The 17,118-nt window shown below is 44.2% G+C and overlaps 1 protein-coding gene across 2 annotated transcripts; it reads left to right on the forward strand.

The window, feature by feature from the left end:
- Positions 1-3,338: 3,338 nt before the first annotated feature.
- ALG8 (ALG8 alpha-1,3-glucosyltransferase) lies at positions 3,339-17,043 on the forward strand. Of its 2 annotated transcripts, none has more exons than XM_068420478.1 (13): positions 3,339-3,435; positions 4,171-4,249; positions 5,593-5,786; positions 7,105-7,214; positions 7,910-7,977; positions 8,525-8,651; positions 9,256-9,359; positions 9,473-9,593; positions 9,896-10,035; positions 10,853-10,992; positions 13,591-13,688; positions 14,781-14,853; positions 16,412-17,043. In XM_068420478.1, exons 1-13 carry the CDS (start codon positions 3,356-3,358, stop codon positions 16,641-16,643), a joined length of 1,566 nt encoding a protein of 521 aa, XP_068276579.1. In that variant the 5' UTR covers positions 3,339-3,355; the 3' UTR covers positions 16,644-17,043. The 2 variants fall into 2 exon arrangements, with proteins under 2 accessions (XP_068276579.1, XP_068276587.1); XM_068420486.1 differs by having other exon boundaries at positions 4,182-4,249.
- Positions 17,044-17,118: the final 75 nt, after the last annotated feature.

Consider the following 17,118-nt stretch of genomic DNA (forward strand, 5'->3'; position numbering starts at 1 on the left):
CCCCTCCCTCTTATTTTCTTGCTCCGACTCCTAACGGTAGGATTTTCCCGTTGATCAGAATTTGGTCCCCAATTCATTAAAAGCCATGCTTTTGAATGAACACTATTTGGAAAGTGTCAAAAAATGGTTTTTATTCCTTATCACTTTCCTAGAGAGCCTGTAGGGCTATCACATTTAAAAATCTGGTTGCATTTCTCTGCCTGTAACTCTTTTGTGAACTGTTACTAATATGTATTTTAGTACAGTGAAGCAAATTTACTACAAATTTACTACAAATGAAGCAGCAGATGCTCTGCCTGACATACATGTCCTTAGAAAAGAGCACGCAGCGAAGCTTGCTGAACCTGTAGCTTTTCCTCTCCCGAAGGATTTTACACAGTGCATCCTTGCAGTGCTCACCTGGATGTCTCCGTGGTTGAGAACTGTAGGAAGCTCCCCACAAATTACTGCAGAACAAGCCATCCTAAATAATCAAAACCTTTTCAAATGCATTCGCTCATTTATGTTTGAAACATTTATAAACAGAGGATTCATTTCTCCAGCGAAAACCCTTCTAAACCCTAATGTTTTACTGCTGTTGAACTTGTCTGTAGTCCCAAGTTTGAACAAACCATAATATATTGCTGCTGTACAGGAAAAAAATAAGTTTAATGTATTATCTGTATGATTTCGTGCAGCCCCTACAAGGAACTATTCCTAGACAGATGAAGGTTTGCTGTAAGGAAGCAAAAAGGCATCAGCCTTGCATGCATCCACCCTCCAGGCTGACAATTTCTTCCAGGTATTAAAAAACTGAGCTTGTTCCTCTGAAAGAGCACTTTATACCTGGAAGCTGACTCAGCCCCCAGTGACTGGTTGGAGATGGCACCTCCCTGGAGCAGAGCTAAGCGGGTGTAATTTGAACTGGCTGAACGACAGAGCCCAGAGGGTTGTGACCAGCGTTGCTCTAGTTGGAGGTCTGTAGCCAGTGGTGTTCCCCAGGGGTCAGTACTAGGTCCAGTCCTGTTCAATTTATTCATCAATGATCTGGACGCAGGAACAGAGAGTACTGTCAGCAAGTTTGCTGGTGACACAAAACTGGGAGGGGTGGCCGATACACCAGAAGGCTGTGCTCCATTCAGCGAGACCTGGACAGGCTGGAGAGCTGGGCGGAGAGGAACCTCTTGAAGTTCAACAATAGCAAGTGTAGAGTCCTGCACCTCGGGAGGAATAACCCCATGCACCGGTACAGGTTGGGGGCTGATCTATTGGAGAGCAGCTCTGCAGAGAAGGACCTGGGTGTTCTGGTGGACAACAAGTTCACCATGAGCCAGCAATGTGCCCTTGTGGCCAGGAAGGCCAATGGTGTCCTGGGGTGGATTAGGAAGAGTGTGGCCAACAGGTCAAGAGAGGTTCTCCTCCCCCTCTGCACGGCCCTGGTGAGGCCATATCTGGAGTACTGTGTCCAGTTCTGGGCCCCCCAGTTCAAGAAAGACAAGGAATTACTGGAGAGAGTCCAGCGGAGGGGTACAAAGATGGTCAAGAGGACTGGAGCATCTCTCTTACGAGGAGAGGCTGAGGGAGCTGGGTCTGTTCAGCCTGGAGAAGAGAAGACTGAGGGGCATCTTATCAACACTTACAAATACCTTAGGGGTGGGTGTCAAGAGGATGGGGCCAGACTCTTCTTAGTGGTGCCCAGTGACAGGACAAGGGGCAACGGGCACAAACTGAACCATGGGAAGTTCCATCTGAATATGAGGAAAAACTTCTTTACTTTGAGGGTGACAGAGCCCTGGCACAGGCTGCCCAGGGAGGGTGGGGAGTCTCCTTCTCTGGAGATATTCAAAACCCGCCTGGACGCAACTCTGTGCAACGTGCTCTGGGTGACCCTGCTTTGGCAGGGGGTTGGACTAGATGATCTCCAGAGGTCCCTTCCAACCCTTAACCATTCTGTGATTCTGTGAAGTGGCTTCTGCCCGATGCCAGGCAGCTGTCGGCATGAGCTGCCATAAATTCCCCCCTGCTCTTCACCCAACATTAACTCACCCACAGACACCGTGTTTCTGGGCATGTCGGGTGACACTAGTCTCTGTCCCAAAAAAACAGAGATAAGCCCGTGCTGATGGCAAGCAGCATGGTGAGCTCCCCAGCACCCTGCCTGACATCACAGAGGGAATGCAAAGGACCATCCAGCGAGAGATCCTAAAAGATTATCCAGATCCAGGGTGAGCCAGAGCCCTCCATCTCTTTAACCATATCCCAGTGACAGGGGAGTCTCCTGGAAGAAGCAATGGCTGATGTTGAGCCCCGTAGGAACAGCATTTTTCAGCTCTAGTAAATACAGAGAAGGAGCATGAAGGGATGGAGTTGGGACTGCGCTCAGGTGATGCCAACCCTGTGTGAAACCAGTAATGATGAACATGGAACTGGCACCACAGCCTGTCCTCTCCTCACTGAGATGCTGGCCACCACGAGCAGCGCAAGCCCAGGCTGCTTCAACTACAGCCCCACAGCAGCCCCACACCACCCAACCCAATGCCACATCACCCAGGCCCAACACCACCTAACTCCATACATGGTCCCACAGTCACCTCACCCCACAACACCCAGAGGTGATCCCAGAGAAACCCAATCCCACTGATGGCCCCACAACACCCAACCCCACATCACCCAGGCCCAATACCATATCTGGTCCCAGAGGCACCCAACCCCACTGGTGGTCCCACACTACTCAACCCCACGTCACCCAGGCCCCACACCATATCTGGTCCCACACCACCCAACCCTACATCACCCAGGCCTAACACCACCCAGCTCCATACCTGGTCCCACACCCACCCAAGCCCACTGGTGGACCCACACCACCCAACCCCACATCACCCAGACCTCACACCACCCAATCCCACATCGCCCAGGCCCTACATCATACCTGACCCCACCCCACCCATCCCCACCCCACCCAGGCCCCACACCTGGTCCCAGGGCCACGCAACCGCACTGGTGGTCCCACCCCACCCAACCCCACACCACCCAGGCCCCACACCTGGTCCCAGGGCCACCCAACCCCACTGCTGACCCCACACCACCCATCCCCACCCCACCTAGGCCTCACACCTGGTCCCAGGGCCACCCAACCCCACTGCTGACCCCACACCCCCCACCCCACCCCTGAACCCCCAGCCCACGCCCCCCACTCCCACCCCACCCAAGCCCCCCCAGACACGCAACCCCCAGCTCCGCGCATGCGCAGTGCCGCGCCCGAGGCAGCCGCCGGGGGACCCGCTCAGCGCATGCGCGGGCGGGGCCGCGCGCTGTGACCGCGGCCGGCGCCAGGGCGCACGCGCGGCGGGTCCGTCAGGGCGGGGCGGGCTGGGCCATGGCGGCGGGCGGCCGGGGCTGGTTCCGCGCCCTGGCGCTCGGCGTGTCCTTCCTCAAGTGCCTCCTCATCCCCGCCTAGTAAGGAGCTTCCCCGGGGCCGGGTTGGCTTCCCCTGCCCCTCAGGGCGGGTGGGCGTGGGGAGGGGGCCGCGGGCCGGCGCGGTGCGGCGGTTCCTGAGGGCCCCGCGTGTCCCGAAGGTCCTTATCTCCTTCGGGTGCTGGTGGGGAGCGGGGTGGTGCCGCCTCCTCGCTTTGCGTTTGAAGGCGCTTACAGCCAGCTCTGCCTGGCTGTTGATCGGGGGGCCTTGAAATGTGCTGAAACATTAACGCTTTTCAACTTTAAGAGACTCTGTAGCTTTTTTCTTCAAAAAAAAATAATCAAATTGCTATTAAAAAGTCAGTTAGAACCTGGGATTTTGACATTAATTGTAAGAAAAGGTTGAGCTACAAATAATTCTTGCCCTGAAAGGGTTGTCAAGCACTGGAACAGGCTGCCCAGGGCAGTGGTGGAGTCCCCATCCCTGGAGGGATTTAAAAGCCGTGTAGATGTGGTGCTGAGGGACATGGGTTAGTGGTGGCCTTGGCTGTGCTGGGTTAACGGTTGGACTTGATGATCTTAAAGGTCCAACGATATTATGATTCTGTATGTTCTTGGCACAAAGTTCGTGCAGCATCTTCATTACTGTTTGAGTTACTTGATCAAAGTCTTGCCCTAGAGCTGGTCAGTGTAGGCTTCCTTTTTATCTGCCTGTGGTGGTGTGCTCTGAAGTGTTTCTCCTTTAAGTATGTGACTCTTAATATAAACCTGCTGTAGTTATTCCACAGATTTTGAAGTACATAGGAACTGGCTTGCCATCACTCACAACTTGCCCCTCTCTCAGTGGTACTATGAAGTAAGTATGTGCTTGGGTTTTTTTAAGCTGTGTATAAATTACAGGTGCATGGAGTATGTCAGCCTGTGTGAATGCTAGAGGAGAAAGCCTTTTATTTGCAGAGAGTACACGTTGTGGATACTGATGGTTAGCAGCTGCATAGCAGTGGTTCAAAAACATACCAGTCATGATTTGTTGGCCCTGGGTAGCTTTTAGTTAAAAAAAAGAGAATTGTTTGGGGAAACTGCTGGTACTTACGAGGGTGAAATGGAAAAGACAAGGCACATGGGTCATTGGAAAGGCTGTGGAACACAGGAGCAAGTTGCATGGTATCTTAAATTGCTGCTGTCTTTGCTCTTGTCATTAATGATACACAGTTATCACGATAAAGAATGCATCATATAAATGGGTCTATACATTACGAAATCAACCACTGTATTAAAGTTTTGAGCCTCTGCTGGTGCACTACTAGCATGCATTGATTTTATTCTCGATGAATCACCTTTAAGTTGGTGATAGACTCAGCCTGCACAATTGGGTTTTAATCTATCTCACAATCTCTCCAGTTCTGGGATAAATATTGTAGTCTCTAGTACTCCTCCACATAAGCATCTGGGAACTGTGTATTCAGGAGTAAATGATTTGTGTGGGTCAGAACTTTCTGACAGGCTGATCGAATACTGTAAAACAAATTTCTGCGACACCAGCATGATCCCAGTGCCAAAGCACAGGGTGCCTTTCGGCAGCGTAACATGAGCATTTGGGAACACGCACTCTCACAAATATACCCCATCCCAACCTGCTCTGTTCCTTCTTCCTCCTCTCCTATTTCTGTAGCTGAGGAGTTAATCATTGGTCAGGACGTAATAACTGTCCTTATGGGAAAAGATCAAATAATGCTATTTAATCTTGATAAGGTCTTATTAGAATTAAGTCTTGACTAATGAGTAAAAATAATTTTGAGACTGTAACAAGGCTGATTGTGCTGATGATTTCTCTAATGTAGACAAATATTCACTGTGAGCTGTTTTACTGAGTTCTTTTTTAATATTGGCCCTATTACTGTTAAGTTGATTTGTAAAGAACAGGCAATTATATATTGAGTAAGTGCAGATGATACACAAAATGTTGTTGAATCTTTTTCTACTAATCGAGAGATGTCCCATCCCTCTGCCAGGACTGCAGCAGAACGGCTCAAATCATGTTCAGCATCACACAGCTGGCTACTTTATTGTGAAGTAGTTTCTGTTAAATAGAGGCTACAGAGATAAAATACATCGACTGGTTTGCTGTGATAAACTCTGCCTGAAGGACTGTAAACAGCATGGATTGTGTTAAATGATTTAATCTCATTTTGTCTTCAGGCAACTTCGGAATGGACCCTGGATTATCCGCCTTTTTTTGCTTGGTTTGAGTATGCACTTTCGCACATTGCCAAGTACTTTGACCCCAAGATGTTGGTTATTGAAAATCTAAATTACACCAGTCGTGCAACCATCTTCTTCCAAAGATTTTCTGTCATCTTTACGGATATCCTTTTCATATATGCAGTTCGTGAGTAAGTCTTAATGTTCTAATTTTAGGGACAGTGGGTAGTTTTTAATATATGGACTTTTTCTAGAGTAACAACAAATCATTATTTGTACAAATAAGCTTGGAAATGCATGGAAATGTCAAAGTTGCTTTAACCTGTACAGGGTGAAATTTGGAACACGCTGCTAAGCACAAGATAACTTTCTGTTGTTCTTGGAGATGCTATTGCTGTACATGTGATCAGATCTGTACACATTCAGACATTAGCTGCTGTTTTACGAGTTATAGGCGTTTTATTTCTGTCGCTCAGTTTATTTTGTAGGAGTTGCAGGAGAGCTTGGATGCACCCAACTGTTTCTTCCTGTTACTTTTCTTATTACTTTGTTCTTCTAGAGTAGAAGCATAAAGGAGACTTGTGACAAAACACGAGTATCATCAAATGTGCCAAGTCACTCTAGTGTTTTTGGCATTCTTGATGATAAACTGATTATTCCAAGTGTAATGTAACAGTATTAGGATTGATTGTTTTCAGTGTGCCCTGACTTTGTGAAGAAGTGTTTGTATTACACCTAAAGAGTAGAGGGGGGAGATGTTTTGAGAATTATGTTGCCTACCTTAATGATTTGGCTGTTTCCCTCCTTTATTCTATCTGCTCAAAATCTAGGTAGAAAGTTCTCTGTTGCATTGGAGCACTGTTTTAGTTACTTTCTTGGTTTGAAATGGGCTGGCTTTGCATGGTGATGTTTTTTCCCTTTTATTGTTTTGACTCAGATGTGTTAATGAGCTGGCTCTCTTAAAATGGCTCTACTAATAGTATTTCAACACAAATCATCCACAGCTTTTTAATCTGATCTAACCTCACCTTCAAAAATAATATGGATTATCTGGCTTCACACTGAGAAGTAATATGATATTTTTAACCAACAGAAATAGCTCATCATATTGGGGGGGAGGCAGGAAGGGGTTAATGTCCAACTGAGGACCTTAAATACAACTTGGTACGTTGTCTCCAGGTGTAGCAATACATTGTTCATTCGTGAGAATTGATAGCAAACAGGTTATGACAACTTTGCAGTTATTATTGAATATGAGACTCAAACCTCAGTTACCTAACACAAGCCTTAGAATGTGGAACATCCTACAGCTATTGAAATTTAAAATCCCTTTTTACAAACCTTTATTCATGACACTGTCTTCTCTTGATGAATTTAGCAAGAATTTTGTGCCTTCCATCCTAATAAAATACTTTTCTTCAGGTGAAGTGCACTTCTCAACTCCTAAAAACAACAATGTTTTGGTTGGCTGTTTCAATTAAGACTTCTGCTTCTTCTGCTCTTGTTCAGGTGCTGCAGATGTGTGAATGGGAAACGAGCTGCAAAGGATATCCTGGAAAAACCAACGTTTATTCTTGCTGTTCTGCTCTTGTGGAATTTTGGGTTGTTAATTGTGGATCGTATCCTTTCAAACAGTTGTAGGTTGTTTGTGGGCTTTTTTAATCTGATACAGTGTGTGGTACAAACTCATGAATATTATTATTAGTATCACAGCAAGTAATGCTACTGTTTGTTTCTGGGATTAGTTGAATAACTTCATGTTTTCACTAGAATTGTTATTTGGCAAAATGGAAGTTGTTCCGTTTTTGGTCTGATTTGCCAGAACTGCAGGAGGACCAGTCTGGCAGCAGCATGCCTGTTCCTGCTGGCTGCTCCTCCTCTGCCTGCCTACAGAAGTATTAGCAGAGAGCCTCTCTTTTCCTGGGTGTGGTTCTAGGTTTGTCCCACAGCAAGGAAAATCTCTGCAAGTGCTTTGTGTTCAGGCTGTATTCAGCTGGTTAATGTTACATGAGAATTAGCAAGGTTTTTTAAAATTTGTTTTGTTTTATATCATATAAGTTGCATGATACATACGTGCTCAGATTATTATGCTTCATTTCATCAAGATAATATACTAGTATTAGTAGTTTTTGTGTCTGTGCTGATGGGTGTGGTTAAGTAGTGACTTCGTGTCTATGTGGTGTGAATTTAAGGTTACTTTCTTGATTTAAGTTCCATTTTAATTTGAATTTATTGTTTATAAGTTTGAGTCTTCCCTAGAAGACTGATAGTAGTAAAGAAAGCTTGCTTCATTCCTTTCTTGACTCGAGTTCAGATATTCACTTCCAGTACAATGGCTTTCTGTTTGGGCTGATGCTTCTATCTGTTGCCCGACTGTGTCAGGTAAACTTGAGTGGCTCTTTCCTGTTTGTCGTTGTGTGTATTTTAGGTGCATTAATTAGCTTCATGCAACTGCTCATATTGAAGGTATAGGGAGCAGCTTGAAGTTGAGGAGTGCTAAGCTGGATGTCTAATTATTTGTTCAGTTTGGGGAGAAGAGGAGAACTTGAAATTCGCCATAATTGCTTGCTGATGCTGCAGCATTGCAGTTCCCTGCAAGAAAGCTAAATTCTGTGTTACTCTTCAGCAATGTGACATGGTTTCCTGCCGTCTTATCTTCTTCCAAGTCACCAGTCCTTAGAAAACATACTTCTGAAGCTGCAGGGAGGTGAGGCCTACCCCAGTTTTCCAAGTATCATGTGGCAATATAGTTTCCTTCTCCCGTACCTGTTGTGCGTAACACTACTGACTTTGTAATTTGAAGTAAATATTCATTTGTTTTTTTGCCTATAATAAATGTCCTGTCACCTTAGGAGTACAACAGAGGACCAATAAAAGTTAGTGCAAAGGAAGAACAAGTAGAAAAACTCAGGTTTTCTTTTTCCTTTAGAAAAGATACTTGGAGGGCGCTTTTCTTTTCGCTGTTCTTCTGCATTTCAAGCACATCTACATGTATGTGGCTCCAGCATATGGCATTTACTTGCTGCGATCCTATTGTTTTACTGCAAATAATGCAGGTAAGATGGGTTTTTCCTCGCTCACTTTTGTGGGATTGTGTTAATTAGTGGGGCCTGGGGAAGACACAAAACATGTAGATACCATTGGAACAAAATGGCTGTGGGTCAAACGAAAATTCTGCTTGGGCAGCAGAGTTGGTAAGGTCTTTAAAGATCTTTGAAATTTATTTATTTATGTAAAATTCATATTTCTAGGGAGTTCTTTATTAATAAAAACCAACATGAATGAACTGCAGGTGGCAGTTTGAAGCCATAAAAATTATTCTGGTTAGGAAATTATTAGATAGCATCAGAAGCCATTTCAAAGTCCTCCTTTGAGTTTCTCTCCACGTCTTACCACTGAAAAACATATTTGGTATTCCTCACGTTCACAGAGAAGGCACTTCTCTTGAAAGGGAAAACACTGGAAGTTTGTATAATGGAGGAGCTGCGATGTGGAAAAAGTAAATGCAAGCTAAATGTTGAAGGAAGCAACTGAATATTGACGTAAAAGGCTCTATGCTTCCTTTAGATAGGTGCTAGCAATTCACTGTTAGCCTGGAATGCTTTGTCTCCTCTCCATTTGCCACAGTAAATGTTTTCATAATCTGTTTGCTTCTTGTAGATGGATCCCTGAAGTGGAGAAGTTTCAGCTTTCTTCATGTAACTCTTCTGGGATTGATTGTCTGTCTTGTTTCTGCTCTTTCATTGGGTCCCTTCATAGTGTTGGTAATAACCCCTTTTTCACCCCTTATTCCCCTGCGCTGTTAGAAAACCATGTTATAAAAGTATAAACATTGTGTCATCTGAAGAGACTGTTTCTTGTTTTTTCTTCTCTCTAGGGTCAGCTGCCTCAAGTCATTTCACGGCTTTTTCCTTTCAAGCGAGGCCTCTGCCATGCTTATTGGGCCCCTAACTTCTGGGCTTTGTACAATGCCATGGATAAAGCACTAACAGTTTTAGGTAGAGTATGCTAATCTTGCTATTTGGTGCCTAAATGCAGATAGAGCTCTCTGGATTTTAGTCTTCCTTCCCCATTGTATTACCCAAATGCAGGTAGTAAATTACATTTTTGGATTGCCTTAAATCACCTGATTGTCTGCATAATCCAGTGCAGGATAAGTTTCCAACAGTAGGTCAGAAATCAGCCTTCCCCCTCCTGCTATCTTTTAAAAAAGAAAAAACTTGGCTGTGTACTTAGTTCAGCTGCTTCATTTTCTTCGTTAACATTTAGCAGTTTGTGCTTTTTTATCTTTTGTTTTCAGGTTTAAATTGTAACTTCCTTGATCCCACAAAAATTCCTAAAGCCTCCATGACGGGAGGGCTGGTTCAAGAATTTCAGCATACTGTCCTCCCTTCTGTGACTCCACTGGCAACGTTAATCTGTACTTTCATATCTATATTGGTAAGAACAGATAATATTCTTTGAAAACTTGATATGTTTTATCCTTAGTAGGTTTTATTTGGTTAGCATGCATTTCACATGAATTTTAATTCTGGGGCAACAAATAAGTTTTCTTTAAAAACAACAAAAAACCCACAATTATTAGGATAAATGTGGAATACACAATATTACTTTCTTCAAGTATGGCTAAAGTTACGGCCCCTGTCAGTTTTAGAAGGGTTAAAAGATTGTTAAAAGTGATCTTGGATCAAAACCACTCTGCATGCTGAGCTAGGAGTAACCTTTTGTCATAGAAGGTAGTTGAACTAGGATGTGGGTAGAGATACTCATGGAACTGTTTGGGCAGCTTACGGTGTTCCTAAGAGCGTGAGCTACAGGTGAGCCTGGTGTTCTTCACGTGACAAGTAAAGAATTGAAGGTTCAATAAGTAATGACCTGGATACAGAGTCTTTTTCACTCTAATGAGCAACTAGTCTTTAACTGGAAATCTTTGTTTCAACACCTTTATGTAGTAACTTTGATAAAATGAGTTTAGTGCCTTCGATTCAAAGACAGTTCTTGCAACACAAATCCAAGGAGATGGCTGTAATGTTTCAGCCTACTTTTCCCCTCCTGTTGTATTGATGAAGTCCTTAAGGCTCTACTTGTATATCCAGGTAGATATGGTTCCTCCAGTGCTGTGTAATGCTTGTGCCACACAAGCACACCCTGGGTGCGGTGATGTTTATTAACACTGAAAAAATCTCATTGGACAATAGCTTGCGTTCAGGATTGCCAGACTTTTCACTGAAGTCCTGTTTTTGCCTGTTGTTTCTAGCCCTCTGTTTTCTGTCTTTGGTTTAAACCTCAAGGGCCCAGAGGCTTTCTTCAGTGCCTTGTTCTTTGTGCGTTGAGCTCCTTCATGTTTGGCTGGCACGTGCATGAGAAAGCCATACTACTTGCTATTCTGCCTTTAAGGTAAGTGAATTTCATATGTAGTAGTTGCCAAACTGAACCTGCAGCTACTTGTTGAGGAATGCTCAAAGAGGATCACTTCGTTTTCAGTATATTTCACAAAATGAACATGTTTCTAGGATGCCTTAAGCTGAAAAGTTTTAGCGCACTTCAAGTAAGTTAATTTCATGCATAATAAAATGTGGCTGCCTTAGCAAGAGAATGTGCTGATGCAGGTATAGCATATGTAGGAAACCAGAGTGGGGTTAAACAAACAACCAAACAATGTCTTTTATGACATACTAACACTGGCTTATACTTTACAATAGTCTGCATTGACAGAAGCTTTAAGCAGAGCTTTATTGGGAGTAGCTGATTCCCGTATCAGCTCTGTGGGGCACAGCAAAGCTATGTATGAATTTAAAGGTGATCAGAAGAACAGAAGTGTATGGTATTGGGATGATTAAGCAATCAGTGTAGGAGTCTGACACACAGGCCTTCCCACTACATATGCTCTTTTGTGTCTCTGAATGCTGAGTTGTATTAAGATGCATAGTATAGAAAAATCTCTGTTTTGATTCAGACTCTTGATTGCTGTTAGAATAATGAAAAAAAAAAAGCCGAGAACAAACCATGCTTATGAAAGAATTAGAAAAGAGTTTAGGCTGCGTGTGGATCCACAGCTCTTAAAAGAATTCATTTGGCTTCCCCTTGAAGCCTTCTTTCCTTAGTGACAACTTGGGAGCAGGCTTGATAAAATGTTTCGCTCATGTGACATGGTGGACGAAAGCAGGCTGCTTTCGTAGGATCTTTTGTTTCCCCTCACTGTTATTACTGCATTTCTGCAGTACTTTCATTGCACCAAAAAAGTCTAAAGCTTATTCGTTGTGTGTCTTGTGGCTTTGCCTTTTGAGAAGAAAAATTAATTGGCTTGCCTGGCTTGAAGCATTTGACACTGCTGTCATACCCAAGTTTGGCAAGGATGCATAGCTGATGAAGGTCAAGTGCACTCTCAGTAAGTTCGCAGACAACACCAAGTTGGGCGGGAGTGTTGATCTGCTGGAGGGTAGGAAGGCTCCTGGACAGGTTGGATTGGTGGGCCAAGGCCACTGTATGAGGTTCAACAAGGCCAAGTGTCAGGTCCTGCACTTGGGGCACAACAACCCCACGCACTGCTACAGGCTTGGGGAAGAGTGGCTGGAAAGCTACCTGGTGGAAAAGGACCTGAGGGTGTTGGTCGATGGCAGCTGAATATGAGCCAGCAGTGTGCCCAGGTGGCCAAGAAGGCCATCAGCATCCTGGCTTGTATCAGCACTAGTGTGGCCAGCAGGACGAGGGCAGGGATCGTCCCCCTGTACACAGCACTGGTGAGGCCACACCTCGAATCCTGTGTCCAGTTTTGGGCCCCTCACTACAAGAAAAATGTTGAGGTACTGGAGAGAGTCCAGAGAAGGGCAACGAAGGTGGTGAAGGGTCTGGAGCACAAGTGTGATGAGGAGTGGCTGAGGGACCTGGGGGTGTTTAGCTTGGAGAAAAGGAGGCTCAGGGGAGACCTTATCACTCTCTACAACTGCCTGAAAGGAGGGTGTAGCGAGGTGTGGTCGGTCTCTTCTCCCAAATAACAAATGATAGGATGAGAGGAAACGGCCTCAAGTTGTGCCAGGAGAGGTTTAGATTGGACATCAGGGAAAATGTCTTCACCAAAAGGGTTGTCAAGCACTGGAACAGGCTGCCCAGGGCAGTGGTGGAGTCCCCATCCCTGGAGGGATTTAAAAGCCATGTAGATGTGGTGCTGAGGGACATGGTTTAGTGGTGGGCTTGGCAGTGCTGGGTTAATGGTTGGACTTGATGATCTTAAAGGTCCTTTCCAACCAAAACAATGCTATGTTTCTAAGTTCTTTTTTGCTCTGAATAGTTAAGTTTAGAGATCTACTCTGGCAGGGATGAATGTAAAAATATTGTAGTCTTTTAGCTACAGGCAGTTCAAGCCTTGATGAGTGCTGTAGTTTGTATTTAAAACGCTTGGTAGATTCCTCAGGAGCCAGCTGAGGAAAGGGACATTCTGCGCTATGCTTGACAAGAAGAGGACATGGTTTGTACCAAAAGGACTTAATGCCTGTTTGGGGTAGAAGCGAGGCTATAGTTCATAAGCTGCCTGACCAGTATTGCTACAAACGTTTTTTTCCTGTTCAGAGATTTAGTGATGCTTAAACTCTTGAAGTGGGAATTGTGGGAAGGAGGGAATTAACAATGGAAAAAAAAAAAAAAACAAAAACAAAAACAAAAGGAAGGAGAAAAAGTAGGGATGACAACGTTGGGAGCCAGCTGGCAAAGGAAAAAGACCATTTGTAGAAAACTCCAGGCCTTTCTGATGTTTGTGTTCAGTGGGGGTGTGGTGTTCTGGGGAAGGGTTTCCTGGCTGATTTTTCTCCTGCATTTTTTGTCTCTGAGGCCATGTGGTTTGGAAGCAGGAGACTCCATCACAGGTCCAGTATTTGGAGGGACTGAGGTACTATGGAACTGTTTGACCTGTCCTTCAGTCTCCTGTATTGTGTAGTGTTTCACTGACATTAAGTTTCTTTGCTAAAAGACAAAAACATAACAAATTCTTGTCATTTTTAGCTTGTTGGCTGTTCAGAGAGCGAAGGATGCTGGCATCTACTTGATTCTGACAACCACAGGGCACTTCTCACTTTTTCCATTGTTGTTCACACCACCAGGTAAAGTGTTTCCTTCTTTCTGTGCTTTCATCCTACTCCTTTGGGGTTTTTTTTCCAGAGATGACATGCAGATAATGGCTTTGGATTATTTTATGTAATAAGTTGACAGTTGCAGGAGGCTGTATGTCAGCCTGTTTCCATCAATACAAACTCTCCAACTAGTGAAGAGAAACGTTGGTTTAAAAAGCTGTGGAAGAGCCGTAGGCTTTAAGTGGAAATAGAGATGGGAAATAGTCAGTACTGGTTATCCCTCATTCTGCCACAGTTCTAGAAACTTCCCTGCCTAACATAACCATGTGAAGCAAAAGTGATAATGCGGTTTGAAACCACAAACCTGATGGGATGTTTTCAAGCCGACTGCTACTTCATGCTAACAAGTAATGTGCTTAAACTGAAAAATCACGCAGCAACACCAGTTAAATATGTGGTGACAGATTTGTCTTTGTGACCAAAAGCTCCTCCTTCCTTCCTTCCTTCCTTCCTTCCTTCCTTCCTTCCTTCCTTCCTTCCTTCCTTCCTTCGCCTCCCCTTTTGCTTCGCATAAACCCTAGGCCATCATAGCTATGACAGCACTAGAACACCGCACTGATTGTCATCCTTCTGGGAGAGTTCAGATCCTGACACTCACGCTCTTTTGGTCTGACAGTGCTTATTTGCAATAGCGAAGCTGCTGCCTTGAGAAACGAGAAACTTCCTCTGCCTTCTTTATTACTTAATTTTTGTCTGCCACACAACCTAGAACCAGATAGCATTGATTTGGCTATCACATTTATGTTTTAAGCTTCCCAGCCCAGTAATTTCTGATTTATTTTTTAATAGGAAAATCTTATTTGCAGTGCTATTATATTATAATTAGTGTGTTCAGTATGTTTATAAATAATTGAAATAAGTGGATTGCAAATGCTTGGCATTTACTGTAGTAAATATCTGTGCTTATTTTTAGGTGTCCTAAGCCATAAAACATTTAGTTCTGTTTGGAGAAAATCATTAAGTTTGCAAGTGTGACTAGTAGGATTTAAAGATACTGCAATTTATATGGTAAAAGGTTTTTGTAATTAATTTAAAAAGTGCATTATGTTCCTTGTATTTCAGAACTTCCAATTAAAATACTGCTCATGCTGCTGTTTACCGTTTATAGCTTCTCTTCGTTGAAATCTCTATTCAGGTAATTAAAGAAACTTGTTCCCAAAGCCAAGAACAAAACCATTTCTTCTGTCACTGGGAGCAGCGTTATCATAAGGGGCAAACAGCGCAGAAAGCTGATGCTGAAGTATCAAATTGACGTGTTACTGGTCAAAAGATGCTGCTGCCTCTTGCCTCTTCTCAGGAGGCGAGGCTTAAGTTAGGATTATTATAGCACATCCTTGTTAGGTTTGAATTGTGACACCTATCCAGTTAGTCCCTGCAGGCTGTAAATCCCCCCCTGCTTGATGCGCTGTTAAAACGCAAAGTTGTAATGCTGTAGCCTGCGAGGATTTAATTCAATATTGCAGCACTTATTACAGTGAGTTACCTGGAGATGGTGGGTCAGTGCTAGCAGGTATAAATACTGCGCTGTGTTTTGCAGTAGTACGTAGTATTTTCATGTGTGGAAGGGACAGGTTATGAATGACATACCCTTACAAGCTGTAATTGGTCAACAAATCCCCTGCAAACACTTGGTTATCAGAACATCTAATTGCCCAAATCATCCCATCATCCCTTTATACAGGCTGTTGATCTCTTACCCACTTGACCAAAGACGGCACTTACCCTTGTAACCGCTGTAGTCTCTGCTTTCCTATTCCCCAGACTTTTTGTGGCCAAGCCAAGCTGTAATGAAGGATATCAGAAATCAAGCATTGGAACAGACTACCCAGGGAAGTGGTGGAGTCCCCATCCCTGAAGGGATTTAAAAGACTTGTAGATGTGGTGCTGAGGGACATGGTTTAGTGGTGGCCTTGGCAGCACTGGGTTAACAGTTGGACTTGATGATCTTAGGGGTCTTTTCCAACCAAAACGATTCTATGATTCTAAGTGCTAAAACCTGCATTCACTACCTCAGTTACCTGCTTTTTGTAGGTGATCCTCTTTCAACCAGACTGCTTTTTCCCCTCTCAGTGTTCCAGAATTCAATCATTGTCTCAAGAGCTCTAACGAAAAACCTCTGTAGGAGCTCAGTTTCTGTCTAGAGATGGAGCTGTTGCAAGTTTCTTGTTCCTAACTTCCTAAACCCAAATTCCTTTCAGAAGAACATGAATTCCTCTGTAAACTGCCTGCAGTCAAAACCCTACCACCAGTGTCCTTTGCAAGAGAGATTGGCTCGTACATCCTACAGAGAGCTTGGGGGAAGGGGACAGTGGTTAAAGATAAATCTGACATTTCCAGGCTCTGGACATAGAACAACTTTGGTGGAAGAAATGTGTGTATGGAGGTTTCTGTTCAGTCGTTCACTGGAACGATGTGAGGTGAAGCAGAGCAGCTGCTGAGGTTTCTGCTTAGATTCCAGGGCATCTCGGAACTTGGTATAAAAGCCACGTGATAAGGAAATCAGCTGTATTCTCTGTTATCATGTGTTTTCCTACTGAAACTCTCTAAAGTGTTATTTAAAGCCTTATTGTGAGCTAACGGGGGATATTGTTTGCACTGGTCACCAGGGATAACAAAACCAGAATAGGTATTTTCAGTTAACAACATGTATTTTAACACTATCTTTTTTTTTTCCCCCCTGATTCCTCTGACAGGAGAGAGAGGCCTCTCCTTAACTGGCTTGAAACAATCTACCTCATCCAGCTAGTGCCTTTGGGAATCTTCTGTGAAATGATTTTTCCTCTGACCCACTGGAAACAGCACTTCCCTTTCGTCCCTCTGTTACTGACCTCTGTGTACTGCGCTCTGGGCATCACGTACGCCTGGCTGAAACTCTACGTCTCTGTCTTAACCGAACGAATTTCTGTGAGACAAAAGGCTGAGTAAAGCCGCAGCGTTGGGACCAGTCCGAGGTTTGAGGGTGTTACCTGGCGTGGGGAGGGGTTGTCACAAGGAGTACAACCTCGACAGAACACAGTGTACGTGTACCATGGCCACGTTCCTTCCAACACTTCTACACTGCCCAACGAGGATACCTCTGATCAGAAGCACTCATTACAGTAACATGGGGTGCAGCGAGATGTCACTTGTCGTCGTTAAACTGTGAAGCTTAAAGAGGTCCAGACTTCTGTCCTGAGGAAAACCTGTCTGGCTTTCCCATTACTGTTTGTATTTGAATAAAAACCACTGTGGCAAATTACAAGGGATCATTGCTGTGTAGGAGAGCGTTGTAACTGCGTTCTGTGGAATATGTACATTAAAAAATTGATATTTTTTTGTTTGAGCATTTCTTGTGGGTTTTCTTTCAGCTCATGTCTAAGCCCTGCTTTTGAGGGACACCCACACAAGTAAGGATATAGTG

This window comes from Nyctibius grandis, chromosome 2 (genome assembly GCF_013368605.1).
Source record: "Nyctibius grandis isolate bNycGra1 chromosome 2, bNycGra1.pri, whole genome shotgun sequence".
Classification (NCBI taxonomy): Eukaryota; Metazoa; Chordata; class Aves; order Nyctibiiformes; family Nyctibiidae; genus Nyctibius; species Nyctibius grandis.

What these genes read in the sequence shown, in the direction of transcription:
- ALG8 (XM_068420478.1), top strand. Translation starts at nt 3,356, where the DNA reads ATGGCGGCGGGCGGCCGGGGCTGGTTCCGCGCCCTGGCGCTCGGCGTG. An exon ending in TTCATATATGCAGTTCGTGA is followed by an intron (nt 5,787 to 7,104) that starts GTAAGTCTTAAT and finishes GCTCTTGTTCAG; the next exon opens with GTGCTGCAGATGTGTGAATG. An exon ending in GTACTTTCATATCTATATTG is followed by an intron (nt 10,036 to 10,852) that starts GTAAGAACAGAT and finishes TGTTGTTTCTAG; the next exon opens with CCCTCTGTTTTCTGTCTTTG.